General features: G+C 39.4%; 1 protein-coding gene across 1 annotated transcript in view; it reads right to left on the reverse strand.

Annotated features, from left to right (window-relative positions):
• Positions 1 to 9,405: 9,405 nt before the first annotated feature.
• The window catches only part of LOC107103002 (GTPase IMAP family member 6-like), an 11,565-nt gene continuing 7,528 nt past the window's right edge, over positions 9,406 to 13,442 (reverse strand). Inside the window, exons 2-3 of the mRNA XM_015402500.1 lie at positions 9,501 to 10,159; positions 9,406 to 9,417 (exon numbers count right to left, since the gene is read on the reverse strand). Of these exons, the coding sequence (XP_015257986.1) occupies positions 9,406 to 9,417; positions 9,501 to 10,159 (671 nt within the window). The remainder of the gene's footprint in view (positions 9,418 to 9,500; positions 10,160 to 13,442) is intronic.

Raw genomic sequence — 13,442 nt, forward strand, 5'->3', positions numbered from 1 at the left:
ACCTGTGAAAAAAACTGCTTCAATTGGTCCCGCCTCCTGCCTGTATTTCAATCTGGAAAGAATAATTCGGGATGAGTCAAAACAACCAATCACAGCCAGAGGAGCGTCTGATGGAGTGTCAATCACAGCTCACACATGCTGAATCCCGCCCCCTCCCTCTCACCGCATGCGTTAGCCGCGCAGATGCTGTGAGAGGGGTGGAGCTTGGAGGTGGGGCATGAGTGAAGCAGAGAGGGTGGGGGAGTGGCGTGAAACCTGTTTTTCTTCAAATTTTCAGTCGAAGTCTGCTCTATTGTCAATGTCACAGACTGCAGCTTTAAGGAGCTCTTAAGATGAAATGATTACAAATGAGGATAAATATTAAATTTTTAATAAAAAAAAAATCTGATTTAGAGTTGATCAAAAGCAACACAAATTGACATTTATTTTGCAGCAGTGGAGCATTACGAATCTGATCTCTTTTTGTTGTTCATCTTTTCTCAATAATATGACTTTTAGAGGCTCCACCTAAATAATAAAAGAGATATCTGGAAAATGACTGTACAATGCAAGATTTCTTTTTATATGCAGTGACACCAGCACCAGCTGCAGCCCCTACTCCAGCTCCCACTGCAGCTCCCACTGGTCCTCCAACCCCGACAACCAACAGCAGCTCCACCACCAACTCCTGCAAGAAACGCCTGAATGAATGAATTTTCTTTCTCAGCTTGTTCTCTTGCATCTTCAGGGCTAATCTCTGGATGTTCTTTCAGAAGTCTTTCCATTTTTTCTCTGTTGGCTTCCTTTGCCTCTTTGAACATTTCATTGGTCTAGTAGCTTCCTTCATTTTCTGTTAACATTTGGTTGATCTTCTCCAGCAGCTCTCTGACTTGAGCTGGACTCCTCTTTTCATTGTTAAAAACATAGTTATGTCCCTGGTAGTGTTTAATCAAGTCAGAGAGAGCTTTATTCTCTTCAGTTAAACTCCCCATTGCTTCTCTTCCTCCCATCTCACTCAGCAGCTCTCCATGAGTGAAAAAAACCGTGGTGTATTTGGATGCTTCCTCTCCAAACCGTTCTTGGATAATTTTCTCTGTAATCTATTCCTCTTCTGTGAATCGGTTCAGCTGGAGAACAACCAGGAACACATGAGGTCCAGGAGCAGCCATGCTGATGCATCTTGCAATCTCTATCAGTGTTTTTCTGAGGTTTTTGGACTGTGGGATGAAGCCGGTATAGTTTCCTAAGTGATGACGCCATAAGTTTGATTATCTTTTCCCCTCTAAAAAACAAAAACTAACGGGATCTCTCTGTTAGGTTTAACCATTTACTTAAAAAACATAAAATTGTACAGGTATTACAGTTCCATAAAAAATGACAATAATAGAAGATTAGGAGAAAAATAAAAGAGGTCAAAAACTGTGTGTCGCCACTCCAATTACCTAACTAAGAATAAAGCAGAAGCCACTCCCCTAAACATCCAGAAACAAACCATACACATTTACAAAAGAGCCTCAGCACAATTAGAAATATTGAATATCCTTACATTGAGAAGCTTTTACTTTCCGATTTACTGTAACTTATTAAAAGCTCGATTGTCATGGTTGCAGTAATCTTTTCAAGAAAAAAATAAAAAGACCTGCTAGTAAAAGAAGTCTGAAAAATCCCAAGATCCAGCCCACATTGAGTGTATAGACCACCAGCAGGAGAAGCAGTCTAACATCTTGTTGACAAAAACCACTTCAGTAACCAGAGAAGGCTGGTAGGGATGGTGTCGTGGCTCTGGAGAGCAGCTAAAAAGTTCCGGAGTGCCAAGACCAGAGATCTAGAGACCTAGAAGACAGTACCACCCTTGGGGTCCTCACTGTTTGTGAGAAACAAAACATGAGACCTTTGCCTAGCAGCACAAGATGGTGTCAACTTCCCAAGCACCACAACGAACAGGCTAGCCTTCTACAGAAACCAGACAAGTGGATTCCTAGTTTGCGGTCGCAGAGTCCAGACCTTCAAAGACGGCAAAGTTATCCCCTCTTGCCGTTTCAAGACTTGTTAACCACCCTACTGGCCAGAAAAGCACAAAGCGAAGGCCATGATGGAGCGGCATTACACCTACTGCGGATGAATTAGAAGACATAGGTCATCAGAGGTAGAAGATTTGCCCAAAGAGATTTCAATACATGTAGGAAGGATGTAAAGAGGAGGGTAACCAAGAAAGTACAGGGTGTCATATTTTGCTCTACATCAATCCAAGCCATTCACATTGAGGTTAGCAAACACACTTTCACCCAAGACGTTCTTGCCTTCTTACCAAAGATTCACTACTATCCGAAGCCATCCCTGGAATATCTGGTCTGATCCTGGTATGAACTTTGTTGGTGCAAAGCCTGTTCTAAAGGAAATTTACAATTACCTGCATCAACAAAAGATAATGTAATTTGAAGGATATGCTGCCAATAAAGAGACAACCTGGATGTGGAAAATCCTTGCGGCTGACCTCACTGATATGGGGCCTCTCACCAAGACAGCCTTGGTTCTATGTAAAAATTTTGAATTTTGGGAATTTTATTAGTATTAATTGACCAATTATTTACTGTTTCATATTTATTTATTTATTTTTTTGTAAATTTTTTACAGAAAAAAAAAAATATGATCATAGATTCCAGTTAGAACGCCATTAAAAATTAGAAATTCTTTCAGGTCAATCAGAAGCAACAATCATTTTCTATAAACATAACATGCATTGGTACTCCCCTCAAATTCTACAGTAGGCTCAAATTTTTCTTCATTTTATTGTTTCTTACTTGGAACCAAGATCTTTAATGTACACAGCCCTTATTGAACCGGTTTTGTTATTTACAGACCAAAATAAGCAAAAGTAAAATTTCCACATACCATGATAGTCTTGTAAAAATAAATGGCAAACACAAGTGACAGGGAAGCTACAAATATAATGTTGCTGCCCAGAACAGAGTGCATCAAAAGTCAGATAAGTTTACAGTCACGTGATGCAGAGTTATAATCAGTACTTGAGTTGAGGGGGGATGGCATCCCCCTTCATAAAAAATCTTAAAAATCAGGCCAAGGACACCTGTGAGTAAAGTATTAAATGTGTCATTAATGTGTTTAGTGTGTTCTTTTTATTATTTAATTGCACAAATCATTCAATGCAATAATTCTTCAATGAAATAATAAGAACTTCAAAATAAAATTGTTTCTTTAAACAAAACAAATTTAGTTTATCAGTCTTTTTTTCTTTTCTTTTTGTTCATTTTGCATTGTCCCTAAACACTGGTCCTAGATAGAGGGGGGTGTTTTATAATCAGGGTCGCCCTCAGTACGGTAGATATTTCACCAAAGTGCAACTGACAATATGCAAGAAAAACAAGAAAGTGGTCTGAGGCTAAACAACCTAAAGTGTCCCGATAGCTAAGGAGTATTAGAAAAGAAAACAGTATTGAAATAATCAAACTGTGTTGTGACAAAAAGAGAGAAAGCAACAAAGCGGTTGATGTATTAGAATTCACACCTTTTTAGCTTATGTGGTCACCATTTAACAATTATTAGTATTGTTATTAGTATAGTGGTTTGTCATTATTAGGCTTCACTTCTTTTTGGTTCCAGTTACCGTCTTTAAAGCAATAATTGTGATCCCATGCACAAATTTAAAGACATAAAATTCTTTTGGTAATAGTAGAAAATATTGGTAATTGAACAACCTTCCATCAGACTGAGAACCTTTCTCATAATACTTTCTACCTCCACCTGAGACCTGATCTATTTTATCCAGCAGATCCTGGACCTGCTTCCTGTTTTCCACCTCATTGTTGTTAAAAACATGGTACATCCCACTGCAGCTTTTCAGCAGCTTCTGCAGGTTCTGATCCTCTCTAACAAACTGATCCAAGTTTATCTCAGTGTCATTCAGTCGATCTCCGTAGGTGAACAGGATCATGGTGTGTTTGAGGACCTCAGGACCCAGAATCTTCTGCAGGATCTTTGGCCCTTCCTGCTCCTGTTCAGTGAACCTTCCTAACTGGAGAACGAGGAGGAAAACATGAGGACCAGGAGAGCTCTGCTTGACAGCTTCCTCCAGCTCTTTTTTGATCTTCTCTGCAGAAAGGTGGGAGCTGCAGAGCCCTGGGGTGTCCACCACAGAGACTGTACGGCCCAGAACTTCTCCTTCTATTCTTTGACTGCTCGGAGTCACAGGGATGGAGCTGACATGACAGTCAAACGCCCCTTGTCCCAGGATGGTGTTTCCTGCTGAGCTCTTCCCAACTCTCTCCTGACCCACCAGCACCACTCTGAGGTCAGCCTCTGGCTCCGATTCTGAAAACAACAGAAGGACATCAGCAGAGGGCAGAGCTTCACTATGGGACAATCTCAAGGTCAGGAGGAAAGGAATTCCACAGTTGTTCGACTGCAGAGCCGCCATCTTGTCCTCTATGGACAGCAACCTGGAGTGTACCGAATTCTCCAGCTGAGTGAGCCGCTCATTCATGTCGGCAGTGTGTTGGGTAAGCTGATGAGACAGTCCACTGATAGCAATCAGCAGTTTCTTCTCGTCAGTCTGCGGACTGGCCGAAAGTTGTGGACCAAGAGCAGTTGGAGGCGAGTTGAACGCGAGATGTCGTGCAGCCATTGTTCACGTACCAGCAAAATCCAAACACAGGAACTGGAGATGAAGTTCTTCTGAGTATAGTAACACAAACATGTCTGCTTATATGCTGGTCTTGCGAGTAGTAGTAGTGCACAAAAGCTCACAGGTGATTGGACGAGGAGTCGAAGGCTCATCAGGCTCCTCCAATCACATACGACGTCATTGTTATACGGAAGGACTCGCGAGAACAGCTCGCGTCACTCCATTCTGGAAGGTGGCGGTAATGCACCTATAAATTGTTTGCCAACCGCTATTACAAAACAGAAGAAGAAGAAGAAGAAGAAGAAGAAGAGAAGAAGAGCTCCCGTCTATAATGTAAAAAAGGTAGTCAGTTGAAAGATGGAAGCTCTAACAAAAAAGAAAAGACCTCGGCGCTTCTGTAAACATTGCGACACTGAACTCTCTAATACACAGTATTACGACCACAGAAAGCTCTATTTCAAAAATGGAGTTTGGGAGAAAAAACACAAAAGGACTAGGTCAGATAACGCACAGAGCCTGTTGCTATCCAGTCATGACCCAACCGGCAGGAGTTATGTTCAACCTGGAGAGATTGATGAAGGTGAAATGCAGTCCGAGGACCCAGAAAAAGAAGTGATGGAAGAAATGCACCCAGCGTAGCCTGTGTAATTTTAAAAAAATCTTATTTCTAAGGTCAAAACATCTCTGCAGTACAAGTGCAATAATACAACTGAACTACCGTGTGGTACGTTTAATTTTCACTTAGTACATTTCTGCAGCTCAAAAGCAATAACCTAAGTCAACTACTACCCTTAGCTCTCTACTGTGGAGATGTTTTTTATGCATAAAGGATGCATATTCAAGGACATTACAACAGTTTTCTTTTTTTATGATTTTTTGGTACTAAATACACTCTTTATATTGTCTGTCATATTTTTATTTTTAATGGAATCTTGCTAAAAGTCTTTGTACCCTATATAAGCTACTGGAACCGGAATTTCCCTGAAGGAGTAATCCCAAGGGATAAATAAAGTTGAGTCTAAGTCTAATTTATTGATCCCCTTAATGCCAAAATGTATATGAATGTATATATACATACAGTATAAACTTTAAGTCTTTGCCAAAACATGTGTCATGTTGTGTTAAGGTTATTCTTGTTTAATTATTCTTTATGATTTTATTTTTGTGAACTTAGCTATTCATGACAAAATAATGCACACCATCTTCTAAAGTAACTAAAAAGTAATCAGTTACATATTACTTTGCAAATATGCTAAGATTGTAAAGAAACTTTTGTTGTGCCATATTCCATGATCATACTTTTTCGACTTTTTGGACATTGGGAACCAGTGTCCATATTTCATCTTGGCCTCCACGGGCCAATCACATGGTAAGCTACAGAGATGTGATGAACCACCCCCCTCTATCTATGGACAGACAAAACCACAGAGCACACAGAATTCTTCCCCTCTTTGCCTCTTCTCCCTTGCCCATGAAGCTGGGGTCCACCTTGGCTAGTTCTCCACCACAGTGGAGATGCGGTCCCAAGGAGACCCAGACCTCCAGATTCATCAAGGGTGGGTCATTGTGGTAAACTTTCAGAACCAAACTACTGCAAGACAGACCTTTAACAACACATTTCTCTTGAGTTTCACAACTAATAGAGCCAGACTGGAGAGTAGGCCAACCCTCTCTTGATGAACGACTGAGACAAAGAGAACCCATGCTGTGTGCCACTGAGACAAAGAACCCCTGGTTGCTGCCCTTAAAGCTGAGCTGCAGCTGAATGACACTCAAGCTTTCCAAATGGACATGAAAAAAAAGGTTTGCAGGTCTGGCATAATTTGGGACAGAACAAACAATATGTCTTTTGATGATGTTAATCATATCACTGTCAGGACTCCTGTTTTTGTGTTTGTGTGTCTGTGTTTGTCTCCCTTCATCCACCAGGAGGTGCCTGGTTCTGGTCTGCCTCCTCACACACCTGCTGATGGTTTCCTCATTAGACGGAGTGTTCTTAAGCTGCTGACTGCCACTACCTCGACGCCAGAGTGTTTGCCAGTTTTGGGTACTCTAGCCAAGCTGAGTTTTTGCTGAGTCAAACTGAGTTTTTGTCAACCTGAGTTTAACTTTCTTTTGTCTTTGCCTCTCAGCAGGAAGTCATCCTGCAAACTGGATTTCTCTGACCTTCGGATCGACTGAGCTTCAAACTGAGCTGGGATTCAAACAGGAGGTTTAGATCCACTTTCCCCAAGAGATCGTTTGAGCTTCTCACTGAGAAAGGGATTATTCTCCACTACGACACGTTCAAGTACCGCAGGAAATCTGAGAGGCAGTCAGTTTCTCAAACACTGGAACCACGGCACACAGACAGGAGTCAAGGATTCAGCAACTTCTCTGGAAACGTGAGTCGGCAACCAAATCCTCTTCTCCAAGTTCACAAGTCAAATTCCCCACTGAGCCTGAACTAACCGCTGTGTCTTCCCCTCACTTTGCAGGTCCGGTTGAGCAGTGTTCAGAGCAACACTTCTCCCTCTGTTTAACCTCTTCAATAAAACCCATTAAACCTTTTCCCTGGTCACTCTGTTCGGTTTTCTGCATTTGGGTCTGAACTTTGTAACATCATGACAATCACGTGTTTACTGATGAGTGAAGACAAAGCTAACAGGATGCACTGCATGCTATGCTATGCTACAGAAATCTGTGTTGAGCTGTTGTTGAAGCTTGAACAAGCTTTATTTCACAAAAGTGTTTAAACACTAATATAACATTAGTGTTCATGTGTTCCTCAGATGCTCATTACATTTTGATTAACAAGTATGTCCAAGAGTATTTTAGCGGAATCCTGATGTCTGTTCGATGCTAGCTATTTCAGAGAGGGTAAAGAATCATTTGACTAAAGGTTACTGGATTAGGCGAATCATTTAATAAAACATTATTTGGCCAAATTATGTTTTATTCACCTCATAGATTTGCATTGTAAGTTGGTCTGAAAACATTCCAATTTCACTAAATTAGTGAAAAGTTAATTTGATCATATAAATGAATGATTTTTGTTAATAAACTCTTATATTTTGAAAACAAGTTTTGGTAAATTTATTCCATGTATGTGCAGAATTAACTGTTTGACCATGATTAGAACTGGAATCATTATTTTATTTATTGTTCTAACACACAGCTAGTAAGGTGTGTGTTAATAAACAATATATAACAGCCGAATATCTGATTAAATAAGATATTTTACCACCCCTACCGGGGAGGACAATTGTCATCTTAAATGATCAGAAATAGAAAATCCCAACATTAATATAACATCCTAGCTGGATGGGCATTGAACTTAAAATGACAACACTTTGAACTTTATTAATCTCACATTGGAGAAATGTATCTCTGCATTTGACCCATCCCCTTGGGGAGCAGTGGACTAAAAGGTTGGTTATACTCCCGCAGCAGTGTGTCGCAGTGAGCTTGTTGCAGGTATGATGCAGACATTTTTGATTTATGCTCAATATTCAAGCGTGGTCTGTGCTATGTTTATTCCACGCCACAACGCAAAAGGGGAAAATCACAAAATAGCTGTGTGGGTCTAGACACGGCGAAGGTGGTGAGGAAATGGAGGCAAGTTTGTCCGACAAACTGTGGGGATTGAACTGGGTACTTGCAACCTTCTCAGAGCACAAGCACACTGCTCTAACCATTAGGCTAAAACTCCCCAACATATTACTCTCTATGAAAGGTAACTTGACAAATGGAATATAGTACATATTGGAAGTAACTTTCCAGAGACTGTTGTTCACTGACAGAAATAAAGAAAAGTAAGATCCCCACATATCATGACAGTCATGTAAAAGAAATGGAAAACACTTTCTGAATAAACAGAAGCTGCATCAGTCCCAATACTTCTATCCCTTTTTAGCTTGTTACTCATGCAGTTGTATACATTTCAACAACCATAAATTAAATAAAGACTAAATGCAGACTTTATTGATCCCTTGAACTTAGAGGGTAAACTTCAAGCACTGCTGGCTTTATATACATCCTTCTCTCTCTCTCTTACTTTCAATAGGTGTACTTAAAAGTGTTCCCATAACAATATGAAATCATCTGACAGAACAAAAAGTTTCCTGTCTTTTATAAGGTTATTCAAATGGAGAAAATAAACATATTTTCCTAATTTACTAAAATAGAAATAATTTCAGAAGTCTTATATTAAGTATTCTACATCTATTAATAATTTACTTTGAAATCAAAGCATGGACTTGAATATATTAGAGTTACTCTTGTAGCTAGATACATTGTTGTATTACAATGTAATACTAAGTATTACATAAGATATATAATACATAGAGAATGTAAAATTATGACCATGGAATTTTTTAATATTTATTTTAAAAAAAAGATAGATAAATAGATACTTAACCAAAGAACAGCTGATACCATGAAGAAATCCAATAACAAGAAAATAGCTTGAGATGTAACCTAATGTGTCTCAATGGCTAAACATGGTTAGAAAAAAAGAAAAGCATGGAAATAATCAAAATGTGTTGTAATAAAAAAGGATAAAGTAACAAATTGATTGATCTATAGAAATGTAGTTCTTTTTAGCTGATATGGTCACCATTTAACCATTATTAGGATGTTTGCCATTGTTATGCTGAACTTCTGTTGTGTTCCTACTACCATTTATAAAGTGATTCATAAAGATCAGATCTGCATATCTCAACATGTAAGCCCCCAATAAAATAAATAAGAATATAAAAATTTTTTTAAGGAAGGGTATTTTTTGAAGATATTGGCAAATGTTTCTAAACAAACTTCTGACAAAAAGAAAAAGACAGAAGGTAGATTGTTGAAAAAATGAACAAAGGTTTCCAAACAACCAACTGACAGAAAAAAAAACATTGAGGGTGGATTGTTGAAGAAATGAGCAAATATTTCCAAACCACCTTCCATCAGACTGAGAACCTTTCTCATAATACTTTCTACCTCCATCTGAGACCTGATCTATTTTATCCAGCAGTTCCTGGACCTGCTTCCTGTTTTCCACCTCATTGTTGTTAAGAACGTGGTACATCCCACTGCAGCTTTTCAGCAGCTTCTGCAGGTTCTGATCCTCTCTAACAAACTGATCCAAGTTTATATCAGTGTCTTTCAGTCGATCTCCGTAGGTGAACAGGATCATGGTGTGTTTGAGGACCTCAGGACCCAGAATCTTCTGCAGAATCATTGGCCCTTCCTGCTCCTGTTTGGTGAACCTCCCTAACTGGAGAACGAGGAGGAAAACATGAGGACCAGGAGAGCTCTGCTTGACAGCTTCCTCCAGCTCTTCTTTGATCTCTTTTTCAGAAAGACTGGAGCTGCAGAGCCCTGGGGTGTCCACCACAGAGACTCTGCGACCCAGAACTTCTCCTTCCATCCTCTGAGAGCTCAGAGTCACAGGGATGGAGCTGACATGACAGTCAAATGCCCCTTTTCCCAGGATGGTGTTTCCTGCTGAGCTCTTCCCAACTCTCTCCTGACCCACCAGCATCACTCTGAGGTCAGCCTCTGGCTTTGATTCTGAAAACAACAGAAGGACATCAGCAGAGGACAGAGCTTCAGACACTATGGGACAATCTGAGATTTGAGGATAATTCACAATAAAGGTACAAACACAGAATAATTTACCAGGTTTGTGTTTATTGGTAGATTATAAAGTCCCTTAAAGTTTTGAGGAATTAATGTATAATTGAATCAACAAATTCCATTACTTAGCGTCTTTGATAAAACAGATAAAATATTTATGTAAACCTCAACATATCATTTATGTTAAGACTAACCAATAAAGGAGCTGGTGAAGTTTCTTATTCATCCAGGTCATAGCCATTACAAAAAAATGAAAAACGATCCACTGGACTTGGTTTCCATGTTTGAAGACGTTTCGCTTCCCATCCAGGAAGCTTTTTCAATTCAGAATGTCAGGAATGGCGCTCTGTTCACATTTTGAATTGCAAAAGCTTCCTGGATGGGAAGCTAAACGTCTTCAAACAAGTCCAGTGGATCGTTTTTCATTTTTTTGTAATGGCTATGACCTGGATGAATAAGAAACTTCACCAGCTCCTTTATTGGTTAGTCTTAACATAAATGATATGTTGAGGTTTACATAAATTGTTTTTAATTTTTTTTGGAACAATAAAGGAGCTCTTAAGAGAAAATTAATACAAAGGAGGATAAACATTAAACATTTAATGAAAAAGTCAGAAGATTTAGATTTGATCACAAACAACACTCCAACATGGTTTTGGCACAAATTGAGTGTCATGAATATGTTTTTGTTGTTGTCCATCTGTTCTCGATAATGAGGCTTTTAGAAGCAGCATCTGAATGATAATAATGAATTCTGGGCAATTACTGTACAATGCAAGACCTCTTTTCATATGCTGCAGCCAAGGCAGCACCACCTGCAGCTCCTGCTGCAGCTCCCACTGCAGCTCCTACTGGTCCTCCAAACCCCGCTCCAGCACCAGCTCCAAAAGCAGCTCCACCACCAGCTCCTGCTACATAGCCCCGAATGAATGAATTGTCTTTCTCTGCTTTTTCTCTTGCATCTTCAGGGCTCATCTCTGGATCTTCCTTCAGAAGTCTTTCCATTTCTTCTCTATTTGCTTCCTCTGCCTCTTCGAGCATTTCATTGGTGTAGTAGCTTCCTCCATTTTCTGTTACCATCTGGTTGATCTTCTCCAGCAGCTCTGTGACTTGAAGTGGACTCTTCTCTTCATCCTTAAAAACATGGTATCGTCCATGGCACTGTTCAATAAAGTCAGAGAGATCTTTATTCTCATTGATTAATTTCTGAATTGCCTCTCCTTCTCCCATCTTCCTCAGCAGCTCTCCATGAGTGAATAAAACCATGGTGTATTTGGAAGCTTCTTCTCCAAACCATGTTTGGATCATTTTCACTGTATCCTGCTCTTCTTTTGTGAATCGTGTCGGCTGGAGAACAACCAGGAACACATGAGGTCCAGGAGCAGCCATGCTGATGCATTTTGCAATCTCTATCAGTGTTTCTCTGTTTGGTTTTTTAGTACAAAACAGACCTGGAGTGTCGATTACAGCCAATTTCTGACCATCAGAACAACTTTCTTCTTTCTTCTCACATGTGACTGTTACTGAATTCGAGGAGATTTTAGATTCAAAAGCCTTTTTCGCTAATATTTTGTTTCCTGCTTCACTCTTTCCAGTTCCAGTTTTCCCAATAAGAACCATCCTGATTTCTGGTTCCTTGGAAGCTGTTGGAGAATAATAATAAAAAAATGGTAAACAAAAAGAAACCTTTTGCTGATCTAGATACTTCCACATTTCACCAAAACAGCTGCCTTTGTATCAAAAATGTATTCTATATACTTTTGTGATTTTCTTTCTAAGTGTGACCGCAGCAATGCTTGAAGAACTTGGAAACAACTTTATAAGCTTGTGGCCTTTATCAGGACCACCATTTGGTTTTTGTACATAAAGATGTTTTGTGTAAATGTGAAAATGAACCACTTTCAACATACACAGCTTCATCAAAGTGGCTTTGATTCTTACAGCTAACATTAAAACATTGTTGTGTCATATGCCATGATCACAGTTTTTGGAGATTGTGAACCAGTGTCCATATTCTATCTGGACATGATGATCAGAGAAGAAGATACAAGTTTGGTGAACAAGCACCTATAAGACCTCTGCAACCAAGAGTCATGTAATGGAATCCTGATGTCTATTCCCTGCTAGCTATTTCAAAGAGGGTAAGGAATCATTTCACTAAAGGTTCAACCTATTCTCATTATGAGTGCGTATGAAATCGTACGAAAAGTTATGCACCGTAATTTCGTACGTTTTGGACGTTTTTTTCGTCATATGCGCATGCGCATCTGACGCACCATTCACGAATATAGAATATAAATTACAATTAGCCCTAACCCTACACCTAACCCTAAGATATAAAACAGCAAGCAACGTAGTTAGAGACATGAATATGTGATTTTTGCACTGTTTTTCCCAGTTTTACGTCCGTCCGCGGATGTTTTTTGAGGAAAAACGTCCAAAACGTACGAAATAGTGTGCATAACTTTTCGTACGATTTCATATGCACTGATAATGAGAATATGTTGAAAGGTTACTGGTTCTTGATTATGCAAATCTTTTAATAAAACATTATTTGGCCAAATAATGGAGACCTCAGGAATACGACACAGGCCAAGAAAGAAAAACAAGCCTGTCACGCTTTACTGTTATACATAACTGATATTTTACCACTGGTTGTTAACCCTTCAACCACTGGAAGGTTAGCATCAACTCTCCAAAGGCGGGTACCAACGCTCAATGATACAACAATAACTTAGTGCTTATCACCAAAGATAAGATCATGGTTCAATTAAGGTCTGAAAACATGGGGAGTGGGAGTGACGTTATGATGTCATCACATAAAATTATAGCTAAACCAATATTAGTAACACAAAGAGTGATTTAATATAATCCAAATCCATTTAAAACTCAAGATAAACTTTGAAAAAATCTCTAGTGGTCAATATTATTTAATATAAACTAAAACATAAATCAATCTTAAGTCATCAAATTCAGCTTAAAGACATTTAACAGAGACACACAGTGGATGAGGCTGTGCATGAATGTAACGTGGGAAGGATCTTTTTTAGTGCTAAACTTAAAATAGGTTTTTAAAAGCTTGATTCTGGGATCTAATGCAAATGAATCTCCTCATCACTTGACAAGGTAGGTAAAGCTACATCGCAGAAGCCCTTTTGATGGCCATGATGGCCTCCATATTGTTGGAGGGGGGCAGTGTAGGGGGATGCTGCTGCAG

This window comes from Cyprinodon variegatus, unplaced genomic scaffold (genome assembly GCF_000732505.1).
Source record: "Cyprinodon variegatus isolate N-32 unplaced genomic scaffold, C_variegatus-1.0 Scaffold1359, whole genome shotgun sequence".
NCBI lineage: Eukaryota > Metazoa > Chordata > Actinopteri > Cyprinodontiformes > Cyprinodontidae > Cyprinodon > Cyprinodon variegatus.